The 19,159-nt window shown below is 39.6% G+C and overlaps 1 protein-coding gene across 1 annotated transcript; it reads right to left on the bottom strand.

The window, feature by feature from the left end:
• Positions 1 to 4,942: 4,942 nt before the first annotated feature.
• Positions 4,943 to 18,034, bottom strand: wdr73 (WD repeat domain 73). The gene is given in 10 exon segments (XM_030748984.1): positions 4,943 to 6,393; positions 6,395 to 6,548; positions 10,718 to 11,083; positions 12,473 to 12,514; positions 12,517 to 12,636; positions 14,352 to 14,419; positions 16,548 to 16,636; positions 16,734 to 16,819; positions 17,035 to 17,102; positions 17,906 to 18,034. Coding segments are annotated over 10 exon segments (1,164 nt in total). The 5' UTR covers positions 17,974 to 18,034; the 3' UTR covers positions 4,943 to 6,290.
• Between the last annotated feature and the right edge of the window lie 1,125 nt (positions 18,035 to 19,159).

The following is a 19,159-nucleotide window of genomic DNA, read 5'->3' as shown; positions in this document are numbered from 1 at the left end:
CATGCAGTGAATTACACCAACACATTACCAAAAGTATTCACTCACCCATCCACAGCACTGAATTCAGGTGTTCCAGTCTCTTCCACGGCCACAGGTGTATAAAAATCAAGCACCTAGGCATGCAGCCTGCTTCTACAAACATTGGTGAAAGAATGAGTCGCTCTCAGGAACTCGGTGAATCCCAGCGTGGTACCGTGATAGGAGGTCACCTGTGCAACAAGTTCAGTCATGAAATTTCCTCAATACTGAATATTCCACAGTCAACTATTAGTGATATTACAACAAAGTGGAAGTGACTGGGAATGACAGCAACTCAGCCATGAAGTGGTAGGACTCTTAAAAATAACAGTGGGGTGAGCAGATGTGTTTGTTGGTGGACATTGTGTTTGTTATCAGTCAAATGTTGCAGTGAAAGAAACAAAAAAAGATGCATTTGTCTTCTTTATTACAATATGAACAATAATTTCTGCTTTGGAAGAAACCGTCTGACTGAACTGCTGTTTTTTGTTTGTTTGTTTGTGGAAATGATGTCACCATCTGTGCAGTTTTTGCCATCATAACATGGTCAGTTTTAACTGGGGAGCTACAGTAATGTCACTCTTTCAACCATGTCTGCTGGACTCCCACGGGAAGCCTCGAATGAAATGTGTGTATATGAAGCAACAGTAGAAAATACCCCTACAACACCTTCCGGAGAAAAGGAAAAAATCCTCTTAGATGTTTTTGAACCTTTTAATGTGTAATTTCCTCTGTATTTTCTCAATAACTGAGTTGTGTCTGATGATATAATGAAGAGCAGCTTTGAGTGGGCTGCGGACAAACAAACACGTTAAGGTTTAATTAAATGGTTGAACAGAGCGTGCTCAGTCTTACAGCTGGTCTGTTTCTACACTCATTTTTCTTTTTTTTCATGTCTGGTCTTCTCTCTTCAGTCTTCACAGTTTACTGGAATAAATTCACTCTTTACTTAAGAATGACTTTATATCCCAGCTGTATGCATCTAGTGCTGTGTGTCAGCCGGACATGTTTGGGTTGTGTGAAAACATAAAGAGTTCAGAGTAAATGGTTACTAGCAGGTATTTAACATTTTCAGCTGTCATGTATACAGTCCCTGGTTGCAGCAGTTTGCATCTTCGCAGTCTTGTTTAGTCATTGTAGCAATGGAAACAGCAATGAATGCAACAACAACAAAAAAGATCCATTTACTTTTCTCATAACTTCACAGCTGCGCTTCTCAAATTTTCTGTCCTAATTTTGGTTTTGCTGTTTATACCTGTAATTTTAAGGTATTTGGTTGGTTCAGGCGCGTTAAGGCATTTGGAGTTTAACGTGAAAACATATCCTTCAAGTGACATTTAAGAATCATTTCAGGGCTGCAATTAATGATTCATTTCAGTTTTAATGAAGCTGTTCCATATGTTTGAAACAAATCAGTGCTTTGCAAATGTCAGAAAATCAATCACAATCTCTCAGAGCTCAAGGTAACATCTCCAAATGTCTTTTGTGAAAACTAAATATATCCTGAAGCAATTGCTGTATTTTAAAGGATGGAAGAAGTACCCCCCCACAATTTATTTATTTATTTTACTTGATATGATCACTTAGCAGCACTATAAAATATTAAGCAGATGGAGAATTAAAAAAAAAAAGCAGCAATATCAAATAGATGTAGTTACTGCTTTTCCCCATCCTGTTGCTATCTGTCCCACAGCCCCAGTCTTAATTGTCATTCTTCACACTCCACAGGCTCAGATGGGTATTGGTGTTATTATCATAGCAGTGATAGATGTTTAAGAAAAGGAGAAAAAAAAAAAAAAAGAGCATGTCTCTGGGTTATGAAATTGTGATAAGCTCTGGGAAAAGTATTAACAGGAATTTGGATGTCAAGCAGCAGAGACACTGTGAGATCTGCTGCTCACAGGCAGAGAAAGAAACACTTTACTCTCACACTCTGTCAAGTAGTGAAAGTTGTGAAATGAAGCTTTTAGCAGAAGCACTAAGATACCAAAAGATACATGTGTTTGGTACAACTCTGGAGGCAGAAAACAGTGGAGATGAATCCCTCGTGGATCATCCTGCTGGTCTGTGATTTATTTTTGACATTTTCTAAGTTGTAAATAAAGTAGTTGGGGAAGAAATAGTTTGACTAATGCTTAAGATTAAACTGAAAAGTTTTTTTTTTTTTTTTTTTTTTTTTTAGATGGAAGTATTGAAAAAGGGATTTTTGTTCAGGACTGAGGTGAGTAGCACACTAATGGGAAACACTGAGGTTTAGGGGGAAATTGGAGTTTGCTCCGAGGCAGACCTGCAATTTTTCATTTTTTGGTGACGTTAGTGTTCGAGGGGAGTCTAATGACACGTTCAAGAGGCAAGAAAGAAGGCAGTAAAGCTTGAAATTAAGTTTTGCCTGCTTTTGTATTCCATTTCTTTGACGTTCACTGGAGGAAAGAAGAAAAAGGAAAGGGAAAAATCTTATTGCCAGTGGGACAGAATCAGGGAATTGTGGATGTATGAAGCGTCAGATGGGGGATATTTTCTAGGATCATTGCCTTAGATAAACTTCCGTGGTCTTAAAAAATTTAATTATCAAAAGGAATCTTTAGGCAAATTTCTGAAGTCAGAAGTTCTTAAAAAAGGATCAAACTCCCATGACTGTGCATGTTGTTTACTCTGAGATTTTCTAATTAATCTGTCGCTGTAAGAGGAAAAAGTTTTCCAGCCTACCCTAAAAACATTTGCAATGGGTCCTCTGCATTTTCCCTCAGCAGGCTTCTGAAATAAACATTATCCTTTCATATTGCTGAGTCTCCCGAGGCAAAGCTTTCTCTAATTTCTTCAAGTAGTCTTCAGGAATAGTTCCTGAGGAATAGTTCTCCAGGCTTCTTGAAGGACATTCAAAGCTCCTCTTTGGATGTTGGCTGCCTTTTGTTCCCTTCTCTTTCTAGATGATTCCTGCTGCTTCAATACTGTCGAAGTCTGGACTCTGGAGAGGCGAGTCCATGGCTGATGGTGTTCCACTGTTTTCTATCCTGCTTTGCTTTTATTATATTTACAGTGTGTATTGATGATGATGATGATTTGAACCAAAAATTTGATATTTGGATTCATCATCCAATAAAACCTGTCACTGATTTTTAGTCCCGTTCTTGTGTAATTTGGCATACTCAGCCTTTTCTCCTTGTTTTCCTTCCTTAGAAATGGCTTCTTGACAGCCACCTTTCCACTGAGACCATTTCTGATGGTCTCAGAGGAAGCTTCTGATGAAGTTTTGGAAAACAGTAGATGGATCAACTGGAAGGCCAGATACATCTGTCAGGTCTTTTCTAGATTTTTTTTTTTCTCCTATTTCTTAAGGATGTGTTTTATACTCATCTTCTGCAGATACATTTTGGCCTGCCACTTCTTTTTTTGTCCTCTACTTTTCCACTTTCTTCAGAATATATAAGGACACACTGATAAACCAATTTTTTAGTTAGTAGCTCTTCAGGAATAGAATAGAATGCCTTTGTCATTATACAGAATGTACAATGAGATTGGAGAATCATTTTGTTGCTGCAAAAATACAATTTTACACCTGTTAAACTGTGTTATCGTTAGCATTTTTCATAGGCAACACTGGTTCATCCCTTGAGTTAGGTGCTTTTTTATGCTTGAATGACTTGTACAAGGATCAGATAGAAAATGAGTGAAAAAGCAGCCAATGTGGCACCCGGGTGGCTTAGTGGTGAAGCCAGTGACCACATGCGGATGCTGCGTTGCGGTGTGGGCGGCGCAGGCTCGAGTCCCAGCCAGTCACCAGCTTGCCTGCATGTCCTCGCCTGTATCTTTCACCCATTTCCTGTCTCTCTCTCTCTCTCTGTTACGAATAAAGCTGCTGTGGCCAAAAAAAAAAAAAAATCTTCAGAAAGTCCACTTTAAAAAGCACAAAGAAGTCTGGCTCCTTGCACAGTACTGTATGTAAAAATGATTTTGCTCTGGCTGCCTCTTTAAATTTGTATTTAACATAACACTTTATTATCCCAATTAAATATACTGAACAAATGTATATGACACAGAGAGGTTATTTATTATTTAGGCTAGATAACAAATATGCTTGGTCAGTAGACAATTTTCATATTTTCTCTTAGAAAGTTAATTTAAAACCCGAAGCTCTCACAGAGAACTTATGTTTCACATTAAAGCTGTAAACCTTACATGATACATTAAAGTGGAGGCAATAAATTGTGAGAAAAACCAAAGGTCAAAATAAGTGTGCTGCTGCAAGACATTAAATCTCGTTTAAATTGAGGGTAAAGTGTCAATAGAAAAAGTAATTGAATTTTTGACAAGCCAATGTGCTTTACTGGGCTTTAATAATTACCCGCTATATTCTTCTGGAGGCTGAAAAGAAACAAAGGTCAGGAGGGAAGTCTTTGAGAAGTCTTGTTGTGTTGATATCCTACTTGGACTCTGGCTTCTAATGACCAGCAGTCCCTTTCTCTGCTAGACTGGTACAGATGAATATAAATGCTGAAGATGGCCGTCATACAGTGCATGTCAAAACACCACTGTGGCACTGTTAATCAAATGGTTGTAAATACCAAATTCCTTTCATTTTTAAGGACTTGTTACTTGATGTACAAAGAGGCAACGAATGAAAAGTCACAAAAAGTTGATTGGGGGAACAAATGAGGAGCGCTCTGTCAGTGTGTGTCTGAGTGCAGTCAGGAGGAAAAGGTTTAAATAAAAAGCATGTAAATTTAAAAGCTAATTTGTAGTTCAGTAACTGTAACCTCAATTTGAATAATATCTTCCAGCTAATTAGTTGTTTCTGCCTTGATTATTCCAATTTAAGTACTGAAATGCCACCCCACCCCACCCCACCCCGTAAAGGTCTGTCTTGCTGTAATGATATTTTAATTCTAACAGAATTAATTAAATAATTACAGAAGATGGCCTTGACACGAAGTGACCTTTATTCTGAACAAGACACATTAAACCTGAAAAAATAAACTAAATGACATGGGCATCGATGGCAACGTTTCTACAAACTGAAACAAACATAAGTCGAGAAAAACTCTGAAAAACTCTCCCGACCTGAGCTGTAGTCGCTTCACTCAAGTAAACTCTGGCTGCATCTGTGCTGAACTGTCCTCACTCTTTTTCTCACTCACTGATATCGCTGCATCGCTGCATCACAGATGTGGCGTCTCGCAACAGATGTTTTCAGATTCTGGAGTTCTTTATAAAAAAAATTATTTTCCAGGGAACCTCAGCCTTTAGCTGCGATAGCTAAGCAACACAAAACGCACAAGAGAAGTGAAACACGTTTCAGCAGAGGAAATAGTCTCCACCTGGGGTTACAGGGGCCAGTTCACTAAAATGTGAAATGATCGAACTGAAAAATCATCAAACCTAAATGAGGACTGAATCAAAAGGGACACCACGCTTCATGAGAAAAAGAGGTCTATGGTTACTGATTAGATTTAAAAATTCTTTGTCTTTTATTGTGCATATTAACAGTTTGGTCCTGAGTCAGTGCCAGCTTTTAGTCATTTCTATGCAGAAAGCATTAAACTGCCTATTTGAGTTGTTCATCTTGAGATCTACTGGCAGCCTGCAGCATTCATGTGCTGGGCTCTAAGTGTCTATAAAATGCAGGGGTCCTACAGCTCAGTACCAGAGTTACAGGGGCTTTAATCACAGCCCAGAGACAGATCTGCTCTGATAAGTAAACAAAATGCCACTTTTACAGCATTTATATAGTAAAATAATGAAAACATATTTCATGGTTTGTAGTCACTGAGTCACATACTGCTGAAGGCTGTGAAAAGATGTGTACACAGTAGCTCTAACACCATCCTTGCTTCCCTGCATGCCAGCACTAATGCTTTGCGTTTTAAGTCAACTGATCCTTATGCTTATGCTACCCTGCCATCCAAGATGCAGACAGTTTATTAGTTCATAAAAACTGCAATACAAATATGATGTGTAATAAAAACTGACAGACATATGCTTTAATGTGTTTTTAAATGAGAGTTGTCACCAGAACAGCTGTGACTTCATTCTAACAGCAGTTTTTCTCTAACGTAAAGGCAACGATCAGTTTGATTTTAGTGGAACAGGTTTCATATTTTCATCTGTTTATGTTTCTTCTGAAGTGTTTCTTTAATGATATTCCAGCTTGATCGTGAAAAGGGCGAGCAGTACTGGCATCCCTACGGAATAGTTTAAGTCTCTGAACCCTTTTTTTTAATGAATTTATTTTTTTAACTGATCCACATCAGTGTGTGAAGCAGTACCTCACTAATTCACTTTGCTTCTGGGGGCGGGCTGCCACCCAGTCGATCCGGGTCCACCCAGTCCCATACGTGGACGGAGCCATCTGAGGCTGCAGACAGCAGCATCCGCGGCGGGATGCCACACGTGGGATGTGACAAAGACGGGGACACTGTCCTCAGTCTGCGGTGAAGAAACGACGTGGCCGCGATGCTCAAACAGCGGCTGAGCCTCCTGCAGCTCCGCCCTCCAGACACTGGTGTTGTAGAGCTGAACAACTCCACTGAAACCTGATGAAGGTAGAAACTTTAAATTGATGCTTTATCCATAAAGATCTTAAAAGGTGAATATTTGAAATTCTGTTAACACGACCTGGGTTTCTGCAGATGTCCACATGTTAAATTTAAGACTTTAAAGCCCATTTTTACATCCAGTTTTATTATTTCTGATTCCTTTATTTTCATGTTTTTCCTTTGTGCATTTTTGTTTTTGTCTTTTTGTGGCAGATTACTATACTTAAGTCTGATTGCTATAAACAGACCTGATAATTACAAATGATAGCCTCTACTGCAGCCACTCACCTAATGAAATGTTTTACTATTAGTAATTATACAGTGTGCATGGTGTTAACACTAAATAACCTATAATACAAAAAAGGCAGATTCTGCTGCATGTCAGATTCACAGATTTGATTTTTTTTTTTTTGTAAAGAGAGTCGTGAACCAAAAAAATAATAATGACACTGGCTCTTGGCAGGCGTAAAGGGTCAGAAATGCAAAAAGGTCCTTAATTAATTTGCTGTGAGGCTGAGGTCACTGTTGCAATGTCTTTAAAAGTATAAAAAAATAACCTTCAAAAGCCAAGGCATTTACAATATAGTGAAGACAGATTTTTCATTCTCTTGTTGATGAGAAGTCTGCTCACTGATTAAAATTTCACAGCACTTTGCTTCTGTAGGAATTCGATAATCTTAGCCTGTTTGAAATTTATGAGTAATTAAATCTGCTCGTATAGACATCTTTTCTATCCTTGGATGTTGTTGTCAGTAGCTGGCCTACGCATAGCGTCATCATTTCCGGGCATCATGCTGCTAGCTTTTTAGTAGACTGTGTAGGTTTATGGATATGTACAAAGTGACACGTGACTATCCTGAGTCATGCCGGGGCTGGACTGTGGCGTGTTGTGAATCCAGAATATTTTTTTGGTGATGGCATTAGTTTGCGCGTGCTTCATCACAGCAGCTTTACGCTCTTCTGACCTCCCATGCGAATCTAATGCCTTCATATCCAAAGTTCCTCATTTAAGTGTTTTCTTGCACGTCTCAAACTTGTTCATTTCAAAAAGCTTTATCCAAACACTAAATGAGCAGCTCACGAGCCAGCTCTCATTGAACTTGGACTTACCCATATCAGATGAAGTTTACTTTAGCAGCAACAGTTTTAACGCATTGTTAGCTGCAAGGTTAAGATCGACAATTCACAGTTGTAGATTTCATACCTTTTAATTTTCAGATTCTGAAAAAGCACTTTCGCCTGTACCCTTATTTCCCAAGGGCCTGCCACAGAGGATGGGTCTCCATGTTTACTTGGCACAGATTTTACACCAGTGGAACTGACACTAGGGGTACACTGAGGTTGGGTTTTGTCTGCTCCCAGTCTTAAACCAGGGATCTAAGGTGAATGTATTAGTAACTACACCAGATTGCTTCTTCTTTACACAGAGGATTTTCCCTTTTCAATCCACCACACTTCTCTTCTTGTGTATGTTATACTTTTACTTGGTTAATCCATCCATACGTTTTCTTCTGTAAACACAGGTCATACATTCATTTTCTGATGCTCATTTGGCTCTATGTCACGGGGCAGCAGTCCAACCAGAGATCCCCAGACTTCTTCTCTCCAGCCACCTCCTCCAGCACTTTCTGGAGGACACAGAGGTATTCCCAAGCCAGGCATTTCCATTAGTACCAGGTACTTTTTTAGTACCCACTCAGCCGGGGTTCCAAGCAATCCGAAAATGTGACGCAGAAGAACAGCATGCCACTGATTAGCCAGGGAGTGTCATCACTAGTTGAGTCCTGAGAGCGACTCCTTCGCCAGAATCAACCATACCATTTTTAAAACCCGACAGCATGAAAATGGAGGCACACAAAGCACGGGGAGGCTCGGTTGAATGCCCAGACCAACGGTTTGCAGCGGTAGTTTTGCAACAAGAGAGCCACCTGAAATGTGTGCTCAGCATAGATATTTTAATACTTAACAATGATAACCTTCATCCATTAAAACATTGCATGCGAGACTTATGCATGATGACGATAGTAAGCTGGCTTTAGCCACGTTAGCTTGCCTCTCTCTCATCCATTGTTGTGTTGTGTTTTGAGCCGCGTACAAATTACATCAAGAGACTACTGCCCGTGTTGCTATATCAACTCCACCTACATTGAGGTGGTCCTCAATTGCAATGGAAACAAAACCAGACTGTGGCGAGTCGTGCCGAGTTAAGTCGACCCACCATGAGTAGGTATAAATGGAAATAGGGCAAAAATATCTCACCTGGTTCCTAACAATTTGGAGGAGTAGCAGCTCAACTCTGAGCCCACTTGAAGCAGGAACTCATTCCCAACCTGAAGTGGGCACACAATCCTATTCCAGCTGAAAACCATGGCCTCCGCCTCAGAGGTGTCATATCCAGGTCAAGTTTACCAAATTAAGTTATCCATCCATCCATCCATTCGCTTCCGCTCATCCTGTTCAGGGTCGCGGGGGGGTTGGAGCCTATCCCAGCTGTCATAGGGCGAGAGGCAGGGTACACCCTGAACAGGCCTTTAAGCTTAATTTGTATATTGACATTTAAGACCGTTTGATCAAAAAACAGCATTTCAAATGAATTCTGTGTGGTGATTAAAAAGTGAAAAGGCAGAAACCCTGATTTCACTGTGCAACTTCCCTTTTCCTTTTCTGCCTAGTTTATCTACACTCATCACTCTAGTAGTTTTAACATTGCAAAGGCCAACTAGTGGCTTTGAAAGGCTATGATGATTCATTTTCCCACGAGTGAGACTGAAAATGCCAAGTTTGTCCTGAAGGTGTCATTACAGTAAAGGTCACGGGGTCTCTTTAATATCAAAGGGCTTCATCCTCTAAGAATACTTGAAGAAAATCAGCCAAGCTGTTCCATCAGTAAATACAAATGATATGAAATTAGAGTTTTCTTTATCTTTTGATGTAACTTATCCAGTTAAGTCTGCAAGATGTTATTACTGGACAAATTTTAATTTAATTATTTGCCCTAAGCCTGTTCTGCAAAGTTGACATCTTTAGGCCACCAATAATAGAAAACTGCATAAAGAATACCAACATCAGCTGAGTTTTAAGATGAGTAATGGACATCAAAGCCTCTTAGCATCCAATTACTCCTCTCTAGAGGTCCTAATTAGGTTCACGCCACAGAAAATCTGCCCACACCGGACATTATCTATTTTCTGCCGCTTATCCAGGTCTGGGTAACAGCAGCATGACTCTAAGCAGAGTTGCCCAGCTCCCCACCACTCCCCGGCCACTTCTTCCAGCTCTTTCAGTGGTACACTGAGGTCCCGAGGGGGCATCCTAGTCAGATGTCCGAACCACATTCCTTTGAGTATGGAGCAGCTCTACTCCGAGCCACTCTCGAATGACTGAGCGCCTCGCCCTATCTCTAAGGGAGAGCCCAGACACCATTCAGAGGATGCTAATTTCTGACGCTTGTATCGGTGATCTCATGCTTTCAGTTTCTACCCAAAGCTCATGCCCATATGTGCGGGTAGGAACAAAGATTGATCAGTAAGCTGACAGCTTTGCTCTCAAGATCAACTCTTTCTTCACTTCACAGATCATTACAGTATCTGTATCTCTGCTGACACTGCTCCAATCCATCTGTCAATCTCCCCTCACTACCTCGAAATATTTCAAATCTCATCCACTCCAGGGGTTCAGCCATCAGAGGCTTTTGAAAACCACCTCAGTGACTTCCTCTGCAGTGATGGCCCCCTTGTTCTCAAGTCTGAAATGTTAATTTTCAAGAGAAAAGAGACAGACAAGCCATAAATTGGCATGGAAAAGGTAGAAATAATGCTGTTAAATCAAATGAGTCACTGACACTCATTCACCATTGTGTGTAGAAATATTCTTGCACATTCAAAATTGTGAAGCATGTGCACCAGCCAATTTTGTTATAATAAGATAATCCTGAAGTCAAGCTAAAATCTTTTACTGTTTGAGTTTCTTAACCAGAGATCATCATACAGAATACTGCACATCTGTGTAAGAACTGTGATAGAAGATCATGCTAGAATACTGTGTCCCAATCAGTCTTATTTCCTTTATTTAACAAGTTGATCAGTGTGCAGTCAAATTAGGGTCACTCAGCTTGTTAAATTACCGAATACCTCAACATCTGAAAAACTGTGTTTGCATAAACTGACCTGAAACTGAGATGCAATCATCCAATGCTGGAGCCCACAACACTTGGACATCAACCTGGCTGCAGCGGCCTGGTGTTTGGATGTCTAGCTGAGCCCGACACTTCACCCCTCCCAGATTCCTCAAGTCTGAAACCACCGCCTGCCCAGAGGAGGAGACTCTGATGACCCTGCAGCTGGACAGATGTGGATGTGCAGAACCATCTGTCCACCACATGACAGACTTGTTCGAAGATGGTGAAGGTGAAAGCTGAGGAGCAGCAGACATCCGGGTATCGGCAACATAAACATTTCCATTACAGCAGCCAGCGAGGAACACCGAGTCACTCACAAACTGTAAGGAACTCAGCAGATCTGCGGAGTCGGTCTCTGTTGGGACAACATAACACAGAATGTCTCAAAACACACATTACAGAGAGATTATATACTGCAGTCTGCTTCAGAGATGGACTTATGACTATAACATCAGTGTTTTGAAACTGAACAGCTGAGAGAAGCCCAGCTGAAAGAGCATTTAATGGCCCTCCTGCTGCAACAATTACAGCAAAGTGCTCATAAACACATCGGGCTGGTTGTTTGATGGTGTTGTTTTGGTGCACTGGCTGTGTATAATGGTCAGAAACATGCAGCCAAAGAGCACTGTGGTGAGGAAATCATTTGCTAACTTGTTTGATAACGCACAGCATGCAGTAGCACAGTGGTTACCACTACAGCCTCACAGCAAGGAGGTCCTGGGTTGGAATCCACCGGCCAGCTGGGGCCTTTCTGTCTGGTTTTGCATGTTCTCCCTGTCTCTGTCCTCTTCGAGTACAAAGACATGTTAAGGTAATCAGTGATTCTAAAGTGGCCATAGGTGTAGATAAGCATGAATGGTTGTTTTTCTGCATTAACCTGTGATAAACTGGCAACCTGTCCAGGGTGTACTCTGCCGGTCGCCCTATGACAGCTGAAACAGACTCCTGACCCCCCAGAGCCATGAATTGATGCCAACTATTTTTTAATTTTTAGGACCCGTGGAACATTAATAATTGCTTTGCTTGCATTGCTTGTATTAACTGTCTTCCCTGGTCTTAATGCCCCAATCTTCACTCAGCACTTCAGCAAACTATGTTTGTGTGGGAAACAAAATACAGCAGGGAAAAGAAACTGAAGGATACAGATCTTCCTAGAGGTTACAATGGGCAGCCTATCACATAATACTGCAGCATAACAGCTCAGCCTTTTTTATCTTCAGGAGCAAGTAGATATGAAACTGAATCTTTAATGTCCTCTGCAAACACTGACTAACACCAACTCAGTTCAACAGTAGACTAACGCTTAGAGGGTTTTAAGTCTGAAAAACAGTACACCAAGCACACTTTTTGTCTTCATTACAAAAACATTATTCAAAATTTGCAGTACATTAGTATTTGGCACACAGGAGAGATAACCACAGTTTACCAAAAGCAAGAATATTTTTACTGCAAAACAAGGTTCACAGTTGTTAAAACCACACAAAGTCACTTTATTTCTTTCACACTGCCACTGATGGTGTCTACCTTCATCAAGGCTTCACCTCCACACCATTCATGAACTGCGTCCCTGGATACAGAAGGATTTCTTGATCTCACAATACTAAAATTATTCTTGACCACCTCTGGTCAAGTGTTCATACATGTTCATTCATAACGTACAGAAACCAAAAACACTCACTGAATCAATCATATAGCCTCCATGATCACAGCTGAGCATTATGATAAACTGTAAAGTTGGGGTTACCTAGTTTATAAAGAGTCTGTCCTGATGTGAGTTCAGTCAGTGGATGTCATTGACCTGAGCTCCATGAAGAACTTGTGGTGTTGATGAGGGTTGAGCTGCGATCCTGCTGCCTCTCTCTGACGTACTCCTTTTCCCCGTAACACTTCCTGTTCTCCTGCTCACATCTGTCAGCGGGCGACAAGACGGAGAAGACAGTCGGTCATATTGTGAGAAGAGCCTGACCACATTTTATAATGAATCCCTTTCCTGCCTTACAGCAAACAAGGTAAAGGGGACAGATTATCCTCTTCCTTATCTTCTACCCATATATGCTATTATAATAGAATATGCACATATTAAACATGGTTACAAGTTCAGGTGTATGTGAAATTAATCCCCAAAAGGCCAGGCTTCACTGCTCTAATAGTTGGTTAGGTTTCTGACTCTGAGCTGCTGGTCTGATGCCAAAATCTAGTTTTAAATTTGTATTTCGTTGTGGAGCACATTTCTAAATAAACTTCTGATTGATTTAAATTAAGACACATAAAGACTCGGGTGTCAGGAATCAATGGGAACTTGGTAGAAGTGGTGGGGTAGTCGACTAATATCTGACAGATTTAGTTGTTTGTCTCAGGTTATTACAGAAAACAATTCAACAAAGGAAATATACACCAAATTATACATAATATAACAAATTATATATAATACTTTGCTGCTGAAGACACAATAGAAGATTGTCTTATATTTTTATTTCTTTTGATCTTTTGTGGCATACACTTGGACATTTACTCTCAGAGCTGCAAGAAAGTTTTAATCTTGAATATTTTTAGGCAAAAATGTTTCATTAATGTTTCTTTTTTCCAAAGAAAGCAACATCTTTATAAATGAATATTAATGGGACAGGTTTTCTTTTATGATTTAGGCAACATGATTCAGTGATATTTACTCATTATGTCATTAAGCTTTTATTTATTTTTTTTAAAAAAAAAAAGGTTTGTACTTTTCAAGAAATCAGCCCAAAACAGCGTCTGCAGGAAGGAGTGTCATTTAAAAAGCTCTCCGTGAAACATAAATAAGCAAGAAGCTTTTTGACTCTGGACAAATACACTCAGCTCAGTCTTAAAGTACTACACCTCAAACTAGAGCCTCACATAATTTCTCACGTAATTTTACTCTTAATCAGAACATTTGGGGCTTTTTACTGAGTTTGTGTTAACTCAATATTTATGCCATTACAAATCATTGTTAAACAGCCAAAACTCATCAGTCTTTGAATGGTATTAAATTCTACTCTGCAGGTTTAAAGAGATATTCAGTTCTCTTGATTAGGTCTTGATTGCCTAATTTGTGATTGTTTAATTGTTTAAATTTGTTAGCTTAGTTGATTTTTACTGGACTACTGTTAAGCTTAATATTTTATGCTATTCCTACTCCTTTTATTAGTTTATCTTATTTATTTTTTTTATCTTTTGTTCTGCTTTATTAGTAGTTGTCTGGTCTATCTTATTAAGTTTCTGCTTCTCTTATTAATTTTTTCTTACTACTGCCTTTTGTTAGTTTTTATTGGTGATTGCTGTTTCGTAATTACTTTCTATTACTACTATTTTCTAAAATTCCACAGCAGCGTCAGTGCTCCCATTAGGACCAAAAGACCTTGCCTTTTTAACGTCCACTTCTAAAACACTATTTAGTCTATTAATTATTCAGAATAACCAGCATGTTTGACAGGCTCCTGCATTCCAGTCATGTTGAGGTGGACTCACAAAGCTCAGAGATAAAGAATAAAACCTAAAACTACCTGCATGACTAAAAACCACCGGAGCTAAGTCCCTAACTGTTGTACTTCAGAAATGATCCTGTGTGCAGTCACTCAGATGAGCTTCAGGGAAATCAGACTCACCACTCTCATCTCCTCCAAGGTCCCACACCTGCAGGTCGGAGCTCAGCCCATCGTTGGTCACAGCACACCTGCCAAAACAGCAGGATGTTAAATAAAAGGCACATCTGAAAGTATTATCATCTCATATTTCCTTAATCTAAAGATTAACAGGAGATTCTTCAGTCTACATAAGCACTGACTCAGACTACCTACAACTACAAAACACCCTCACACCGCCCCTGCATACTGTGCATCACACCATGAACATACATCACCAAACACCTTATCTACTGCATGATTTATTAAAGCTGTAAGTGAATTATTTTCATTATGAGTTCTACTTATTGTTTCCATGATTAATCTCTTGATCTAAACTAATGTAATAAAATTATGATGGGGATGTTCAGCATTTAGGCTTAAAACATTTAAACACTGAATAATCTGAACTGCTCCTGATAAACTTTGTGCACTTTTACTAATCAATGGGTATAAACACACATTTAACATATTTCGAAACAAAGTATTAAACAGGTTTGCCTGTTTTTGTTTTGTTTTGTTGTTTTTTTTTTGGGGGGGGGGGGGGGGGGGGGGGGGGGGGGGGGGGGGGGGGGGGGGGGGGGGGGGGGTTTTTTTTTTTTTTTTGTTTGTTTTTTTTTTGGGGTTTTTGGGGGGGGGGGGGGGGGGTGTTGAATTGTAACTCTTATAATGAATCTTAATTAAATTGGATAGTCCATCCATTCACTTCCGCTTATCCTGTTCAGGGTCGCGGGGGGGGGGGGCTGGAGCCTATCCCAGCTGACATAGGGCGAGGCAGGGTACACCTGTACAGGTCGCCAGCCTGTCGCAGGGCCACCACAGAGAGACAGACAACATCCACACTCTCATTCACACCTATGGGCAATTTAGAGTTTCCAATGAACCTAACCCCAGTAAGTGCAATGTGGGAGGAAACTGGAGAGCATGCAAACTCCACACACAGAGAGAGAGAGAGAGGGAGGAGGGGCCCGGGCCAATCGAACCCAGGCCTTCCAGATGGTATTCTAACTGTGAGGCAGCAATGCTAACCACCGTGCTGCCCTAAATTGGATAGTGTATAACAATAAATATACTTAATTTATTTAACATGTTTCAAAGTCATTCACTACATTAAAAATAAGCACATTAATAAATGCAATAAAAAAGTTTAAAAGATTTTTTGTTTGTTTTTTTAGCTCAAAAAAGTATTTTCAATATTCAGTATATTTTATTGGAGCTTGCCTGTGTTTCTTCTTGGGTTATATTTTATGTCATGTGAACTTCCCCTGATTTTGAACTGAACTGTAGAAAATATTAAGAGTCCCTGAATAAAATCATTTCTGTGCTCCAGCCTTCCTCGGTGCTTTTCAGTGCCTCCTTTTTTTTTTTTGAAGGTGGTTTCTTTTCATAAATTAATCCCACAAAAGAAGCTTTGAAACCAAAGTTTGATGCAGGTAAATGCATCACTAGAGATCCTTGGAAAGAGGAAAGAGTGAAGCTAATCTGTCTCCTTTGAGTGTGTCAGAACCGGTGTTTGGTGAAACAAAGTAACACAGAGTACTCCAGTTACATTTTTGTGAGTAACCTCTTGATTTTGTAATTCAAGTAATCAGTTATTTACTACATAAGCAATTAACAACTGTAAAATGTTACACTTTACTGCTCCTGAAGCATCTGCAATGTGTCTGTGTCTCTCTGATTCTTTGGCATGCAGCCATGGGCTTGTGAAATGTATCTAAACCTACTCTTGTCAGGCAGGTCAGCCAATGAGTTGGTAAAGAGGATGGTCTTTAAATTGTGGAATTATTTGCATTACTTTGTGCTGGGCTAACGGTAAGTATCCGTGAGCTGATAAGGAGCTCTGTTTCACATTTTGAAGAAGCCTTTTCAAGCTAAGCACTATGATCAACCAAGTATGCAGAAGCTCCTTCCTGGCCCCTCAGATAGAGGTGATTTCTTTTTGTATAACTTTAGTGACGCTATGCAAAATTTGAACCTTTATACTAGCCCTCATAACTATGTAAGTACATTAAAGCTGCTTAAAAACTGCAATTTTACACCCAAACAAAGTGGTATTTATTTTTAAATACTTTTCTCAGCAGGTAAGGCTGTAATATAACACATTCCTTTTAATGGAAGTAATCTTTTAACATAACATGTTACTTATAAAGGTAATTTTATCCAACATTCGTGTGAACTCACCTTGTTCCAGGGATGTGTGTGAGGCAGCAAACAGGGCCATCTGTGAAGCCACCATGGGAAACTTTGAAATCCCGTTCTGCACAGAGACCCTGAATGCAACAGCGCACAGAGTGACACATGAATCAGCTCCTCATGAAAAATAAACTCAATGTTTGGACTAATGTGCCGATTTTTTTTTTTTTTTACCTTATTTTCATCAGCAAGAAGTTTCATTGGTAAACGAAGCTCCAAAATTTCATTTTTTGGAGAACTGTAGCCTGCAACACAGACAGCTGAAAAAAAAACAAAGAAGAAACACTGATGAATACAAATGATTTGTGCAATAATTAAAACCCTGAAATCTGAAAAGTTGTCTTATTTTTTGTTCTGGTATTGGTAACCTTTAACACTGAAAAGCTGTGTGGGAACACCACCATGCATACAACATAACATCATCAGAACAAGAAGTTGACAAGTAGCCTAATTATTAATGTGTTATAATCATCACTCCTCCCTGACGTCCACTCCAGGACTTGGGTGGGATGTTCAAGCTGATACACATGAAGGTCTTTGTACCTGAAGGAAACAGACATATGTTAATTTCTGCATGGTCAACGGTTCAACATAAAACACAATGCATATATGCTGCAGTGAAACTCAACTTTATATAATGACATTAATTATATATGACTAAAAGCTACAGTCACAGGTAAAGTGACTGAAGGCAAGAGTACTTGATGTGTGTATCAGTGAATCTGCAAAATTTTAAAAAAGTATATAAGGTTAAGGTTAAAAAACTAAATTAAGAAAACTAGTTCTGTGTGCAAACCTTCCAAATTATCCCACAGATGTGTTCCTGATGTTTATTTCAAGCTGTTTGCTGTCTTTAAGTTCTTTAAAACATGTCTTTTAACCTCACACAAGACTCCATTCAGAGTTTACGATATTTATATTTATTGTCTCCAGGATCAACTCACACAGCTTTCCTGTAACATTCAAAATGATTCCTATAATCAAGACATCATGTTTTATAATTCGTCTTGGTTTTAATACTCGAACTCACTAAAAATGAGTCAATTTATATGGGTAGCTGTTCTTCGTAGTCGAAGAGGAGTAAGTGCGGAGGATAAACAAATATAAGCTGACGCTTTAGAGTTGCTTCTTAGTGAGATATCAGCAAGCCGTATTTGAAATGGCTCATTTAAGTTTACAAGTAAGTAAATTTACGTTTTGTAACGGTGTTTATAAATAATCTAAAGCTGCTGGAGGGTAAAATGTTCAAACTTTTGAGTCTGCTTTGCAAAGCTAGCTTCAGTAGTTAGCAGGTGCTATAACAAATAAACTTCACAGTTGAAACACGGAATTAAAAGTCTGCTCACGTTTTCAGGGACTCGATAAACCAGTCATCTAAAACATCATCAAACTCTGTGTCTTCCATCTCTCCCATCAGCACATATTACTGCAGACATGAGCCACCACTTCCTGTTTAGGTTCCTCTGGTTTTTATTCTGCTCTTTGTTCTAAAACCACACCCGCCACCTGCTGGTCTGGAGGTTCTGCAGGTTTAGAGTGGGCCTCGCTCTAAAGACACAGAAGGATATTACAAACTCAAATATCAGCAGGACCTGTTCTAGCTTACTCTGTTAGAATGTGCAACTTGAAAAGGTTCATAATGAAGTCCAGAGGTTGCCGCAGCTGACTAGTAGTCAAATGGTTGCAGGTTGAGTCCCTGTTCAGATGCTGGCATGGACTCCATGTGAGATAACTCTCATTGTACACAATCCCCTGACAAAAATATGCAAATATCTGACTAAGCTGATATTCAGGCACTAATTGCTCCAGTCCATATGCAGCTTTCTGCAGCCTAAAGAATACAATTCACTACAGGAAGATTTGCAAATTTATTCTCTTTTTAATGCAGGACACAGTTTGGTACACACACCACACACACACACACACACAAGCTCTAACCAAACCCTCAGAAACAGAAGCTCTCTATTTGTGTTTGTGTGACAAAATCAAAATGATTTCTTAACTTTTAATTTGATATTTAGCCCAACAAAGTCAGATCCAGCCTAAAATATCAAGAGACTTTCCTTATTTGTTTCAGGCTTTACAGCATGCACTGTCAGAATGTTAAATCTCTCAAGAACACGAGGGCTGGAAAGTAACACAAATTCATTAATAAAAATAGAGAGGACATAGCTATGAGATTGTTTTTCAGTCTCAAATCACTTTATATCTGTGTAAGGTCACAATAAAAAATCACCTTGATTTATACTGTGACCCTACAGTGTTTGACAGAAAACCCCAACAATCGATCCCCTGTGGGCAAGCACTTGGCAGTACCAGGCTTAGAGAGGGGCAGCGATCCACTTCCATTGGTTGGAGGTATGAGGGGAAAGAGAAGCGACAAAAACAAGAGCATTGAGAGGTGAGGGATGAAACACAAACTAGAAAGAAAGAAGACAAAAGTTACCTACATGCAACAGTGGCAGGTAAATACAAAAGCCAGCAGAAAGAAGGGAGTGGAGACAGGATGTTTTTCTGAAAATAATATCTGAAGAAAGAATAAAACATGAAAAAGTACACAGAAATTGTGGAGGGACTTCATGGTACTTCATGGTCACCAA

The sequence above is a fragment of the Archocentrus centrarchus genome, chromosome 16 (assembly GCF_007364275.1).
Source record: "Archocentrus centrarchus isolate MPI-CPG fArcCen1 chromosome 16, fArcCen1, whole genome shotgun sequence".
Classification (NCBI taxonomy): Eukaryota; Metazoa; Chordata; class Actinopteri; order Cichliformes; family Cichlidae; genus Archocentrus; species Archocentrus centrarchus.
The sequence above is the reverse complement of the archived record's forward strand: the minus strand, read 5'-3'. Positions and strand labels throughout refer to the sequence as shown.